This window comes from Octopus sinensis, linkage group LG9, assembly GCF_006345805.1.
Source record: "Octopus sinensis linkage group LG9, ASM634580v1, whole genome shotgun sequence".
NCBI lineage: Eukaryota > Metazoa > Mollusca > Cephalopoda > Octopoda > Octopodidae > Octopus > Octopus sinensis.
Genome location: NC_043005.1, coordinates 30219958 through 30235812, shown reverse-complemented (window position 1 = coordinate 30235812; position 15855 = coordinate 30219958). Strand labels below are relative to the sequence as shown.

The following is a 15855-nucleotide window of genomic DNA, read 5'->3' as shown; positions in this document are numbered from 1 at the left end:
TCAGTCTATTTACGATGGTAATGGATTGATTAAATTGTTGTTTAACTAGGATCATTCTTCATCTCAGACGAACTGCTATATATATATATATATATATATATATATATATATGAGAGAGAGAGAGGGGAGGCGGTTGGAAGGTGATGTGTTGTAGCGTACGCATTTTGTGTTGGAAACTACCTGTAAAGTTGGCTAGAAATAGATATTTTAAAATATAATGTTCATCCTAATCCGGTGTTTTTCAACCTGTTTTTGTTCGTGACATTACCCCCTAAAGTCATCTACGTTAATCTGTAACAGTTCAAGTGATATGTATCTTAATGTTTAGTGATCTTAATTTTCGTTTACTGCTTTACAACTTTATAGAACACATCACTTACAAATAAAACACCAACTGCTACGAATCTCCCCCATACAACTTACTCAAGCAGCTATCGGTCCCATTAAAATAGAATAGACTTGTCCAATCCCTTAAGCTTTTAGTTCCTGTTTGTCCACGACTTGTAGGTGATCCAGTAGTGTTCACATGTATGCTTCCTAACGTGAATACTAACCAGTGCCCTCTAGTGGAGAACATCCAACCAAAGATCAGAGAGAACTCCAGCTTTTATCATCTTTAATCATTAACAACTTCAAGTTGCTAGGTAACTAGTATCAGGTTATCTACGACCACTACTCGGCCATTTTCTGTTTGGTTGGGAGTGGGTTATTCTGTCGTGTACAGACTTGCTGTGTGTAGTATTTGAAACGTTTACTTTAGCTGGGTCTGTCTGGCGAGAAGGCCATCACAATAGTGATTGTTAACTACAAAGGTGGTTCTTTTAACAACTGTTTGTCGCAGTTTTTCCTATCCTCTTCAGAAAGAAGGAAAATATAAAATAAAAAGCTGGGTCTAAACTTCTTCCAAATCACTAACCTCTCTCGTTATGCTTCAGTTGGGCAAATTTGTATATGTTTATCTGAAGTGTTACCAGATACATCAAATCTACTGTTGCTGTCAACACCCTAGATAATGAGACTGTTATCGAATACCAGGGACAGAAATATCTTGAAATATCAAGCATGAATGAATACCAACAACATAGATTTTCTTCTTCAAAGTTCAGCCTGCTTAGGACTTCCATTGCCTGGAATCTTTCTACTCTCTTCTTTGATTCAGTCTTTCATCTACAGCAGTCTTCCTTTCATATTACAGACTTCAGACTGTATGTTTGGTTAGATTGTTGCTCACATTTCTTTAGTTGGTCATCAGTTGATGACCTGTTCTCATCGACCAAAGTGTGTGATGCGGGTCATGTATTTCCTATATATCCAAGTGAGGTTGTCTTGTGTTCTTCTCTTCCACTGCTGCCAAGTTAGTTCACCGCCAACGGTTTTGGGCAGTCATACCAGTTCCAACACTTATGTCAGTTCTATTTTATCATTCTCAATTTTGGAACTGTTGCGTTACTGTTCATAAAGGGATACAACATAAACTACAAACCCAGTTTTTGAATTGGTATAAACATAAACTCAGACATACATACACAGGACAGTCTCACTGGTGTCACAATAAAATGCACCCAGGACACTCTGTAGAGTAAGTTAGTGAATGAGTTGAGACATTATAGGATTGAGAGAACACTTTAATCTTATTTACATTTGATGGATATTTGTCCTCACCTCGTTTGTTATTAACACATTTCGGATGATATACCCTCCAGCCTTCATCTGGTGTCTTGGGGAAATTTCAAACCTGGGTTCTCATTCCTAAAGTATTTTTCGATGTTATCATTGTTCACTGCCTGGAATGGAACTCGGAATCCTGGGATTAGTAGCGCGTGCTCTTAACCACTATGCCATATGCCTGTGGGCATAGTGGTTTAGAGCACGGACTACTAACCCCAAGGTTCTGATTCCAGGCAGTGACCTGAATAATAACATAAAAGAATACCTTAGGAATGAGAACCCTGGTTTGAAATTTCCCCAAGACACCTGATGAAGGCTGGAGGGTATATAAGCCAAAGCGTTGTGTTAACAACAAACAAGATGAGGACACATGTGTGTCAAATGTAAATAATGTTCATAATTCCTCATCTCTAAAATACAGAACTGGAAGACCTGACAACTTCATCAGTACTAGTGGGTGCCAGGATGAAATACACTCAGTTCACCCAGTGAAATGGTTGGTTTTAAGGGATCCAACTGGAGAAACCATGCTAAAAGAAAATAAACAAGCACATGATCTCAAGTTCTTTCTCATTGGCTGCACAACATCTTGGATGAACTTATTGCTTTGTTAATGGAATTGGTAGACAGAAAGTGTACCATACACGTATGCTTGTGAATGTTTACGTTTCACTTCTTTGCAGGGAAAACTTTGAGCAAAACCAAAATATTTTACTGCTTCTTGCCAACAAATTCTCCCCTAGCTCTGTGCTTTCAAAGACAAGTGATATAAAATAAAATCCCTTCCTTGAAAAACAGCAACCAGAAGAGCATCTGGTGCTAAAAACAATGCTTCAGTGCACATTCCTCCAACCCATCATAGCATGAAAAGAGAAACATGAAACAAATATATATTTATAGGGTAAAAGGGTGAAGAGCCCCTACGGTCATGAATGACTATGGGATTGCACCTAGAAAGTTCCCTGCCTTGCTACAAGTCTGGGCAAAGGGACACACAAACACACATGTGCACACACATTTACATACATATGTATTTGTATATAGAGTATATATATATATACGGACGGGAACGTGAAACTCTGAGTAACAGGTTTTGTTGAATTTCTGCTGCCTTTAAATAAAGTATATATATATATATACGTAATATTACATATATATCATCTCATTGTCTAATGTCCATCTTCTGTGCATGCATGGTTAGGACGATTCACAGGAGCTGGTCGGGTAGAATAACTACCCTATGCTACTCTGTTTTGGCAGGGTTTTAATGGCTGAATGCCCTTTCTAACACCAACCACTCTGCACATACACACACACACACACACATGTATATATGAAAAAACATCCAGTACACACTGTAAAGTGGATGGCATTAGAAAGGGTATCCAGCTGTAGAAATTGTGCCAAAGCTGACAGTAGAGCCTGATGTGGCCTTGCAGCTTGCTGGATCCTATCAAAACACCCAATATTAAATGAGCATGATGATGCTGATAATACATACACACACACACACAATGGGCTTCTTTCAGTTTCCATCTACCAAAATACACTCATAAGGTCTTGGTCATTCGCAGGGCTTTAGTGGAAGACATTTGTCCAAAGTGCCATGCAGTAGCACTGAAACCAAAACCACATGATTTGCAACAAGCTTCTCAATGAAACAGCTATGCCTGTGCCTATATATATATATATATATATATATATATATATATGTATAATAAAAATAATAATAAAGAGTATAACTCCAAACATAACAGATCTAGTTATATGTTTTATAAAAATTATTTATGTTTTGGTTTAGGTCTGTCACTGTTTCAGTTGCATAATAGTGCAGTGTGTGACAAGACTACTTTTTTTTTTTTAATTACAGGAAAAGTCCCAAGTCCACCCAATAAGTTTCTGTACAATTTCTATTTGCCCATTTTCATTCACAAGGTATGGATTGACCTGAGGCTATAGAAAATAACTTTTACTCAAGATGCAAAGCATTAAGATGAAACTTTTGTTGACAAATTTTTAATCATTCAGCCACACTGTGACTTATATATTTATATATTTATATGTATGTATATTTTTACTGTACTTGATGAGATGTGTCAAGCTAAGTAAAACCACGGTTTTCCACATATTCATATGCTTCTACACCTTTCACGTGTGCTGATGTCATGAAAAGCACCTGTGCCAGTGCTGCATAGACTCCATTAAAGGGACATCCTAGGGCCAGTTATTATCATCATCCTTTAACTTTGTCCTTGCTGGCATGGGCTGGATGGTTCAACAGGAGCTGGTTAGCCAGGAGGAGACCATTGTATGCTTTGGCGTAGTTTCTACAGCAGAATACCCTTTCTAATATCCACTTACATTACTGAGTGTACCAGCAGCAGTGAGGCCAAAGACAAGACCCTGCACCTGAGGGATAGAAATTGGTGTCTTGCAGTGCAGGAAAAACACAACTACCTCAGGTGGCTAGAGGGAGGAGAAAGTGAAGGTGTGACAGGACATACACTCAAGTTACAGGGAGGTATATATGATAAAATAGACTGGGGATTGGAGGTGAGTGGGTGGATAAGTTCTCAAGATTGTAACAAAAAGTATGGGAGATTGAGGAGGTGGAAAGTAGTGAGAGTAGACAAAGGTAGGGAGAGGAAGTATTGGAAGGATATGTTGTGGGTTAATCATCATCATTGTTTAACGTCAGTTTTCCATGCTAGCATGGGTTGGACGGTTTGACCAGGGTCTGGGAAGCCAGGAGGCTGCACCAGGCTCCAGTCTGATCTAGCAGTGTTTCTACAGCTGGATACCCTTCCTAATGCCAACCACTCCGTAAGTGTAGTGGGTGATTTTTATGTGCCGCCAGCACAAGGGCCAGTGGAGGCTGGCAACAGCCACAATCGGCTGGTGCTTCTTACGTGCCACCGGCACGGAAGCCAGTCAAGTCAAAGATTCAACAATGGTGCTATTAAACCAGGTGGCACCTCATCACTTCAGTTTATGTGATGTATGACCCTGCTAGAATACTTTATTGGTCTTTGCTACTGTATTAATATGAGTGATATATATTTTGTAAATTATCTCAAGCAGGAGTTCCCGATATTTTCCTTTCCATTTACCCACAACGCTGACAACTCTTTTGAAGTTAATTTACTCCTGTATGTGTTTTGTTTGTTTTTTTTTGCTTATAAAACAACCAACAAAGAAAAAAGTACTTTTTAAACACCATTACCCTAAATTCAAATAACAGTAATGATAGCCCACCATGTTATTTCACTTATTTATAAACTAATGATGAGTAGATACTGGAACCAGACCTCAATCTTCTAAATTAAATCACTTCATTAGCAGTACAGAAACTGCAGAAATATACAATACACATCATTAAAACCAAAGTGATAGAAAAAAATTAGCATATTTTTCACAGAATGTCGTTTAGATTTAAAAAAAATTATTATGGTTAAAAAAAAAAAAAATACATATAGGCATGGTTGTGTGTCGTAAGAAGCTTGCTTCCCAACCACCTGGTTCCAGGTTCAGTCCCAATGCATGGCACCTTGGACTGACCAAAGCCTTGTGAGTAGATTTGGTAGACGGAAACTGGAAGAAGCCCATCGTAATATATATATATATATATATATATATATATATATATATATATATATATATATATATATTATATATATATATATATATATATATATATATATGCGTTATTTGTTAAGGTTATTTCTACAGATATTCTATAGAAATTATTGCCAGCTCTGATTTTTTGTTGTTTCGTATTCGAGATGTCAAATCTAAACAGACAATGTGATCAAAGACAAAAGTGGGTAATGAGTGTACAAGCCATATTTCAGTGGGGTTGTTGCCCCTTCTTCAGCTCTCATCGAACCCACTATAGCCTCCGAACACATTGCTTATGTAGCCACCACATACAGTGGTGTTAAGTTATTGGAATGTGGTACTGACTTATGAAAACATTTAGTGTACTTTATAGTATGTTGTGTTTGCATAACGAAGTACCATGTACCTACAAATCTTGGATATATATGTATGTATATATATATATATATGTTTGTGTGTGTGTCTTTTTGTCCCCCTGCCATCGCTTGACAACCAATGGTGGTGTGTTGACGTCCCCATAACTTAGTGGTTCGGCAAAAGAGACTGATTGGATAAGTACTAGGCTTACAAAGAATAAGTCCTGGGGTCAATTTCTTTGACTAACACTCTTTAAGGCGGTGCTCCAGCATGGCCACAGTCAAATGACTGAAACAAAAAGAAAAGAATTTCAGAATCAGCAAATTGCCCCCTGCCCCCAGTGGGTGAAAACTCTTCCTAGAGGGGAATCTTTTACCTGTTTCAGTCATTGGACTGCAGCCATACTATGGCACTGCCCTGAAATGTTTTAGTCAGACAAACATCACAGCCCCATGCACAACACTTATTCCATAAAAGTCTGATACTTACTCCAAATCGCTAAGTTACAGGGACATAAACAAACCAACAGTAGTTGTCAAATGGTGGCAGGGACAAACATGGACAGAAACACACACACAACAGGCTTCCACAATGCAATGGTTGTCCCGGGGCTATAGTGGAAGACATTTGCCCAAAGTGCCATGCAGTGGGACTGAACCCCAAACCATGTGATTGCCAAGTGAGCTTCTTATCCTGTGCCTGTTAGGTGGAGGAATATTTCCTAGTCCCTCCATTTCTTAACTTTTACATTTAATATTAGGGTTAAACATTTTTGTCTAGTTAAGTAGGGTGGTGGAGTGAGTGGGAGGGGCTCTAGACATCTCATGTTCTTTTGCTAGTACTAAGTTGCTTAAGCCAATGCTTTCATTGTTGTTGTATCGTCTTATCTATCTCAATGTTGCAGCTGTTTGGTAATGTTATCTCCAGTGAAATCTTAGCAGTGACTTGTGATTTCTAGAACACAACTAACACAGATATTCTGCTGTCTTGTTATGGCGTACACTTTCATTATACTTAAACCACTTTTGTTATGTTTTAGACAACTAGTCAATGTACTGTTGCTATCAACTGTTGCACAATGGCACGTTGCACCTATGAAATTCAAATGCTCTGTGTGTGTGTTTTCAAAACACTGTTTACATGTGTATTCATTTCACTTTAAAAATGTAATTTTATTAGTCTAATTTAGTACAGTGTATATACTTCAATGTAACTGAAACTTTAGTTTATATTTGTGTGTGTGTGTGTGTGTATAAATATATATATATATATATATATTGGTGCAGGAGTGGCTGTGTGGTAAGTAGCTTGCTTACCAACCACATGGTTCTGGGTTCAGTCGCACTGCATGGCACCTTGGGTAATTGTCTTTTACTGTAGTCTCAGGCTGACCAAAGGCTTGTGGATGGATTTGGTAGATGGAAACTGAAAGAAGCCCGTCATATATATGTATATAGATTGCTAGCCACTACATATTCTTTATTTTCTCTCCCTGTTTCTTTCTGTGTTCCTTTCTGTGGAAGAGTGTAGGCCCGAAACGTTAAAGACTTTTTCACTTCCCGAGCATTAAACTAATACATCTGTTTGTTGTCTACACCACCCATCTTCATCTTTTGTTTTTCTATGAATTCTCCCTATATATATATGTGTGTTTGTGTGTCTGTGTTTATCCCGCCTCCCCCAACATCGCTTGACATGCAATGCTTGGGTGTTTACGTCCCCCGTAAGCTAGCAGTTCGGCAAAAAGAAACCGATAGAATAAGTACTAGGCTTACAAAGAATAAGTACTGGGGTCAATTTGCTCAACTAAAAGGTGGTGCTTCAGCATGGCCGCAGTCAAATAACTGAAACAGGTAAAAGAATAAAAGAATATATATATAAAGTGAGAGAGAGAGAGAGAGGGGGCAGACATACTACCTGTTGTAGTTAGTGAAAATGTTGTGCTGATATATTGGCCAACTGACCTATTTCCAGTAAAGACATAAAATCATCCCTCGTGTTTGGAATGTTTTCTCACATAGATACAAGACTCTACTTGATTAGTCGTGTTCTTTGAAAAGATGACTATTGTCAGTTAAACTCTGCTGCACATTGTTTATTATAAATGCAGTGATGTAGAGGATTGATTATCTCTGAGTGGAATATAGGTGCTAGTTATATGGCTACTTGAGAAATTATAGAAATTATCCACTTTCAAATATGTTTGCAAACAAGAAAATATCTGCTAATCCTTACACTCAAACCAAGTGTCATACTTTTCACGTGATCAAAATACACACACACACATATATTGTAGTTGTGGTCATTGATGGTACCATGTAAATGGCACTTGTGAATCATCACGGTTGGTGCCGGTGCCATGTAAATTGGCACCTCAGGAATTGCGGTCGTTGGTCGTAGTCATTGCTAGTGCCATGCAAATGGTACCCATGAATCATTTGGTTCACTGCCGGTGCCTTGTAAATGGCACCCATCCCAGTGGAACGTAAAAGCACCCATTGCACTCCTGGAGTGGTTAGCATTAGGAAGAGCATCCAGCTATAGAAACCATGCCAAATCAGACTGGAACCTAGTGCAGCTCTCTGGCTCATCAAACTGTCTAATCCATGCCAGCATGGAGAGTGGACGTGCCATGGAAGATGCCCCAATACATTCAGTGAAGTGGTTGGTGTTAGGATGCTGAAGCAAACATTGGTTTACGAGGCATTCCTCCATATCATCAGATCCTGTTAAACCATTCAACCCCCATCTACAATGGACAGCAGACATTAAAGGAAGATGGTGCTTTTGTATATTCTTTTATTCTTTTACTTTTTGCAGTCATTAGGGCACAGTATCCCAACTTTTTCTGCCTTGAGGCACCCTTGCTAAGCCTTTCAGAAATCCACAACACCCGTATTAGAAAATCTAACACAGGACTTATTCTTTGTAAGTCTAGTACTTATTCTTTAGGTCTCTTTTTGCCGAACCACTAAGTTACAGGGACGTAAACACACCAGCGTTGCATGTCAAGCAATGTTGGGGGAGGGGGACAAACACACACACGCATATATATGTACATATATACGATGGGATTCGTTCAGTTTTCATCTACCAAATCCACTCTCATGGCTTTGGTCGGCCTGAGGCTACAGTTGAAGACACTCGCCCAAGGTGCCAGACAGTGGGACTGAACCCGGAACCATGTGGCTGGTAAGCAAGTTACTTACCACACAGCCACTCCTACGTTAGCCCTTTTGTTACCAAATTTCTGTTGAAATGCACTGCTTTTATTTCAATCAATTTTGGAAGTAATGAAACATATACTGAAATAATTTTATCATTATCAAGTGGGTGTTTGGAACATTTCATTCAGATCGCTATGAAACCAGGGGAAGTGTCAGGCAGTATCAAAAGGTTTTAACATTAGTTACGTTGAAGTGGTTTGGGCAATTTGAAAAAAAAATATAAATACATATTATGATGATACATCTCTCCAAAGTGAAATTTTGCTAACCAAACATTTCACTGGAAAATTTCACTAAGGAGAGATTTGTCATCATTAAGGTTAAAAAACAAGAATTTGAAACCCCAAATATATCATAATCAAGATTGAAGCTACATTAAACAATATCCTTCAATTGTCCTTGAATTTTCTAAATTAAAACATCATCATCATCATTTAACGTCCACTGTCCATGCTGGCATGGGTTGAACGGTTTGACTGGACTAGCTTGCTAGAAGGCTGAACCAAACACCAGTCTGATTTGGCATGGTTTTCTACAGCTGGATGCCCTTCCTAATGCCAACTACTCCGAGAGTGTAATGGGTGCTTTTACATGCCACCAGCATGGGTACCATTTGCATGACACTGGGGTGCGTTTACGTGCCACTGGCACAGGTGCCAATTTGTGTAACACCAGTATTTGCTATGACTGCGATTTGGGTCTTCTTCTCAAGTATGACATAATGTCAAAGGTCTTGGTTATTGCCTCCCTGAGGCCCAACACTTGAAAAGAACTTGGCTACCTTGCCTCTGTGAGACCTAACGCTCAAATGAAACTCAGCCACTTTGCTTCCGACAGGCCCAATGCTTGTGAACACAATTATTTGCTGTAGGCGTTGGTTTTGTTTTCAAATATCATTGTAAAAGTATTTCTTCCACTGCAATGTTCTAGCTAATATCTGAAAAGTTTTAAAACGGAGTTATAATAAACATAACTATGCAGTGTGGAAGACATTTTACAAAATTTTATTTAGAGATAAACAGTACAAGATTATTTAAAGATCATCTTGTTTAACAATGTAGAAGACATCTTTCTATGTTTTCTATCAATTCAACATTGGTAAATAATGTGTGTGAAGTTATGTACAATTCAGAAATAAGTGCATCTATCATGGGTATATGGGTCCAAAAAAAGATATAACCATAGGTGCAGAAGTGATTGTGTAGTAAAAAGTTTGCTTCCCAACCACATGGTTCTGGGTTTAGTCCCACTGCATGGCAGTGTCTTGGACGAGTGTCTTTTACTATAGCCTTATGCCAACCAATGACTTGTGAGTGGATTTGGTTGACAAAAACTGAAAGAAGCCTGTCGTGTATATATGTGTGTGTGTGTGTGTATGTCTGTGTTTGTCCCCTCACCATTGCTTAAAAACCAATGTTGGTGTGTTTATGTCCCCGTAAGAGCAGTTCGGAAAAGAAACCGACAGAATAAGTACCGTAAATCCTTGTGTATAGTCCGCCCTAGAGTATAATACACAGAGGATTTTTATGGGGCTGTACCTCTGAAAAAGCTAAACTTTGTGTATAATACGCACCCCTTTTCTAACTTAAGTCAAACAAACACTTCTGCGCATGCATAATACAATAATGGTGATGTTCTTAACTGTTATATGGGAATGTAAATATGTTTGCAAATTGTTTTTGTTACATGTTATTCAGTGTTCTGAATACTTTTATTTTAATAAATGTTGCTTACTGCAAGTTATGGATGATTCTCTTATGACTTCATTGCTTTCAGGCTTAGCTTAAGGTATTTTCTCGCCCGACATCACAAAATGCATCTGAATAAACATTGCCAGACAGCAAATAGACTCGGACATTTCTTAGAAAATATTTTTCATTTTTAACCTTGTATATAGTATGCACCAGGGATGTTGACCTTTAAATTTGGGGCAAAAATGCCGATTATACTCGAGGATTTATGGTACTGGGCTTACAAAAAATAAGCCCTGGGGTAGATTTGCTCAACTAAAGGTAGTGCTACACCATGGCCACAGTTAAATGACTGAAACAAGTAAAAGAATGCTAAAGCGATCAGCAATGAAGGAATAATATAACATATGGGGGAAATAGGTTTCATTCCAAGACCCTAAGTTCTCCTCCAGATTTATCCAAATAACACTTCCAAACAGTTTTTAAACACATATAATTATACAAGGCTTTGGTTGGCCCAGGGCAATAATAGAAGACACTTGCCCTGCAGTGAGACTGAGCCTGGACTGTGTGGGTGGGAAGCAAACGTCTTATCACACACCCACACACACACATGTTCTGTCCATCAGATGATTAAAACTTCCATAACACCGTCCAAGTTAACCCTCTTCACCTATACAAAGAGTCCAATGGATGGGGTGGGGGTGGGGGGCTTGCATCCTTGCGTTAAGAAATTATAGAACAACAGAATTGGTAGATTACCACTTCAAATTCTGAGTTCAGATCCTTGTTGCAGGGATCTGTAAAATAAGTACCAGCTTGTTGCAGCATGTCTGATCTTTTCCAGTGTTAGGTATTTGTCAGAAATAGAACCACCTGATTGGCACCCGTGCTAGTGGAAAGTTAAAAGCACCATTCGAGCATGATCGTTGCCAGTGCCACCTGACTGACTCCTGTGCAGGTGGCACATAAAAAGTACCATTTGAGCGTGGTCGTTGCCAGTACTGCCTGATTGGCCCTCATGCCGGTGGCACGTAAAAAACACCCACTACACTCTTGGAGTGGTTGGTATTAGGAAGAGCATCCAGCTGTAGAAATGTTGCCAGATCAGATTGGAGCTGGTGCAGCCTTCTGGCTCGCCATCCCTCAGTCAAACTGTTCAACCCATGCCAGCATGGAAAGCAGACATTAAACGACAATGATGATGATGAGAACAGGGACAGTATTTAATTATGCACTCCTGTCCTCATTAACATCTTTTTTCTCCCTATCAGGGTAGATTTAATCAACTTTCCCTACCCGTAAAACCTCCAGCATTGTCTCTACACTGGAAATCACTGTTTCCCATAATTCGCAACAATGACCATTTCTTCAATGGAGACTGCATCAACTGCTTCGCCTCACTCTGTCACTGTTTCTATTATGAAAATTTTTTAATTGATGGATGGTCATCTAATGGTGGACTCCATCATAATGTGAGGTAGTTGTTTCATAGTAAACTGAGTCAACGATGTCTGCACAAAGCTGCTGAATCTAGGATATCGAGTTCAGTAAGTTACTAATTAGTTTTATATCATAAGAGATATAAATAAACTGTTGAGTCATGGTGGCTTGCAAATATTGTACTTAGATGTAGTGTGATGATTATTGTAGTTAAGTGTAGCCTGGTGAATATTGTAGTTCAACGTGGTGTAGTAAATATTATAATTAGATGTTATGAATATTGTAGGTCATGTGCAGTGTGGTAGGTTCAATCCCACTGTGTGGCACCTGGGGCCATTTTGTTCTATTATAGTCCTGGGCCAGCTAAAGTTTTGCAAGTGAATTTGGTGGTAGAAACTGAAAGAAGCCAGTCATGTGTGCGTGCGTGCATGCATGTGTGTGTGTGTGTGTGCATGTGTGTGTGCGTGTGTGTGTGCGTGCGTGCATGTGTGTGTTACTGTCTTCTTGCTTTGATATCATGTGATTGTTGTAAACAAGTATTACCATCAATCAGTGGTGTCCTTCGTCTCCAGTCTTTCTTGAGAACAGGTGGAGGTTAATGACAGGAAGGATATCCAGCCACAAAAAATCTGTTTCAAGAAATTCCATTTGACCTGTAGGAACAGGGAAAAGTGGCTCAAAAGTTTTGATGATTCTAGTAGATGTTACTTCATGCTTCAAGTTTCAAACTTATTCCAGTATTCCCATTATGAAGACAGTAGAATTTATAGTTCTATATTTAAGAGATGAGGAATTATGTACATTATTTACATTTGATGGGCATATGGCGTAGTGGTTAAGAGCGCAGGCTACTAACCCCAAGATTCCGAGTTTGATTCCAGGCAGTGACCTGAATAATAATGATAATAATAATAATTACATCAAAAAATACCTTAGGAATGAGAACCCAGGTTCGAAATTTCCCCAAGACACCCAATGAAGGATGGAGGGGTATATCAGCCAAGACATTGTGTTAACAACAAACAAGATGAGGACAAAAATCCATCAACTGTAAATAACGTGTAGAATTTATGTTAATTTTTGTCCATCTGGTACTACATTGAAACAGTAACATTGTTGTTGTTTTTTAGACAAACTATTGCTAAATGTCTCCCTATATTTTGTTCCTTATTAATTTAGACCCCAATATTATTACTGATGATTGATCTTCTCATTACAGGGTGCCAATGCCTCACAGCTGGAAAAAGAGATAGGGTCAGATCAATTCCCGGTGAATGAACATTATTTTGGATTAGTAAATGTAAGTATTTGTACTAGTTTCTTAAATATATAAATACATACATACATACATATATGTACACATCGTCATGATCATCATCATCGTCGTTTTACATCCTCTTTCTATGCGGTGTGTCTGAGGACTGGCAAGCCAGGTGGCTGCACCAGGCTCCATTTGATCTGGCAAAGTTTCTACAGCTGGATGCCCTTCCTAACAGTGGGTACCAGTTGGGTGGCACTGGTATCAAGCATGCTTGAATGGTGCTTTTTATGTGCCACCAGTACAGGTGCCAGTCAGATGGTACAGGCATCAGCCACAACAATAACGTCACTTGACTCAACAGGTCTTCGCAAGCAAAGTTTATTCCCCAATGATTGAAGGGTACTTTTTAAATGGGCTGGCTATGTTGCACTGGCATAGACCATGTTTCATTTGGTCTCCCTTGGCTTGCCAAGTCTTCTCAAGCACAGCATATCTCTAAAGGTCTCAGTCACTTGTCATCGTCTCTGTTAGGCCCAATGTTTGAAGGTTGTGCTTCACCACCTCACCTCCCAGGTCTTCATCTTCTACAGGTTCCCTCTATTGCTAGGGTACGACATTTTTTCACACAGCCGTCTTCATTCATATGCAACACACACGCATATGTATAGGGGTGTAACCAGCCCACTTATGCGTACCTTTCCTTCATTGGACATTAAACTCTGCTGGCAAAGACTTGTTGAGGCAAGTGAAATCGAAATCAAATTCAATGACAGCACTGCATGTCTGACATCCATGCTAGTGGAGCGCTAAGAGTACCATCCAAGCATGATTGTTGCCAGGGCGGCTGACTGACTCCCGTGCTGGTGGCATGTAAAAAGCACCATTTGAGCATGATCATTGCCAGTGGCATGTGAAAAACAGTATTCGAGCGAAGTCGTTGCCAGTGTTGTTGGACTGGCTTCTGTGCAGGCGGCATGTGAAAAACACCATTTGAGCATGGCCGTTGCCAGTACCATCTGACTGGCCTTTGTGCCGGTGGCACGTAAAAGCTACCACTACACTCAGAGTGGTTGGCATTAGGAAGAGCATCAAGCTGTAGAAACTCTGCCTGATCAGATTGGAGCCTGGTGCAGCCATCTGGCTTTCCAGTCCTCAGTCAAATTGTCCAACCCATGCCAGCATGGAAAGCAGACATTAAACGATGATGATGGATTAAATAATTTCTGTTCACTCTCAGACTTATCTTTCAGTATTCTATTCTAAGTGGCTGGGCACAGTTTCTTTTTTAGCTTGTCACCCTCTGAAATCCTCACCATCATCATGATTCTAGAGGGTGACAAGCTGAAGAAGAAGCTATACCCAGCCACTTAGAATACTCAAAGATAAGTCTGAGAATGAATAGAAATTATTTAATCCATAATAGTTAGTCTGACAAAGTATATTCTGTTTCATAGTGTCTCATAGATAAAACAGAATATTTTGTCAGAATTATGATTGCGGGTTAAATCATTTATACACACACACACACACCTGTGCTGGTGGAACATAAAAGCACCCATTACAGTTTTGGAGTGGTTGGCATTAGGAAGGGCATCCAACCATAGAAACCATGCCAAATCAGACTGGAGCCTGGTGCAGCCTTCAGTGTGCCAGCCTGGTCAAACCGTCTAACCCATGTCAGCATTGACAATGGACATTAATTGATGATGATGACACACACACATACATGTGATGGTGGTTGTGGTCACAGTCACTCTTCGGGCTGAATCAAGAGAATTTGTTTCCATTGGTGTTTCAGTTGCTGACTTTATATGCCACTACACTGCTTTTTCACAACTACACTGCTTTACCATAACTACACTGCTTTTCACTGGCTTGGCTGGATTTGATCTCAGAATGTACAGATAAATTTAGACATCCTTTCTAATACACTAACAGTTCTGCCATTCCACATCCCTGGGCTTGTATTATTATACATCATGAAAAGTAAAGTGAACCATGGCAGAATTTGAACTTGGTCTGCAGAGAGTCAGATGAACCACTGCAAGACAATTTACCCTATCTCTCTAATGATTATGCCAGTTCATCACACATACACGTGTGTGTGTATCAGGTGGATGGTGTTAGGAAGGGCATCCAGCTATAAAAACCCTGCCAAAACAGACAGTGAAGCCTAGTGCAGTCTTCTGTCTAGCCAGCCCCTGTCAAATCGTCTATCCCATGCCAGCATGGAAAGTGGACGTTAAATGATGATGATGATGATATATGTATTGTATACATACTGATGATGTTTGTTTGGCAACCGCACTGGTGCCATTGCCATGAGAAAAGTACTTAGTACAGTCTGTAAAGGCACCCAGTCATCGAAATTTTGCCAAAGCAGACACTGGAGCTTGGCACAGTCCTCTGGCTCATTCTGAAGAACTGTTCAATCTGTTCCTGTGTGAAACCCATTAAGGAAGATGATGTTGATCTGTCTGAGAGGGAGTATATACACACTCACATCTGCATGTTTAGGTTGGTCTTTTATTGATACTTTCCTCAAATGAGATAAATATCTCGTTAGGTGTCTATTCTATTCTCCTTATTT

At 39.5% G+C, this 15855-nt stretch overlaps 1 protein-coding gene and 1 long non-coding RNA gene across 4 annotated transcripts in view; one reads left to right on the top strand and one right to left on the bottom strand.

Moving 5' to 3' along the window:
* LOC115215571 (ubiquitin carboxyl-terminal hydrolase 46-like) overlaps positions 1-15855 on the top strand; it is an 86189-nt gene that overhangs the window by 27443 nt on the left and 42891 nt on the right. For all 3 annotated transcript variants that reach the window (XM_029784774.2, XM_029784773.2, XM_029784772.2), the window contains exon 2: positions 13224-13304. In XM_029784774.2, the coding sequence (XP_029640634.1) occupies positions 13224-13304 (81 nt within the window). The remainder of the gene's footprint in view (positions 1-13223; positions 13305-15855) is intronic.
* Positions 2375-14566, bottom strand: LOC118764814. Its single transcript, XR_005000626.1, has 3 exons — positions 14466-14566; positions 4792-4795; positions 2375-2385 (listed from the first exon to the last, which is right to left on the bottom strand). It is a non-coding gene; the product is annotated as an uncharacterized LOC118764814 (long non-coding RNA).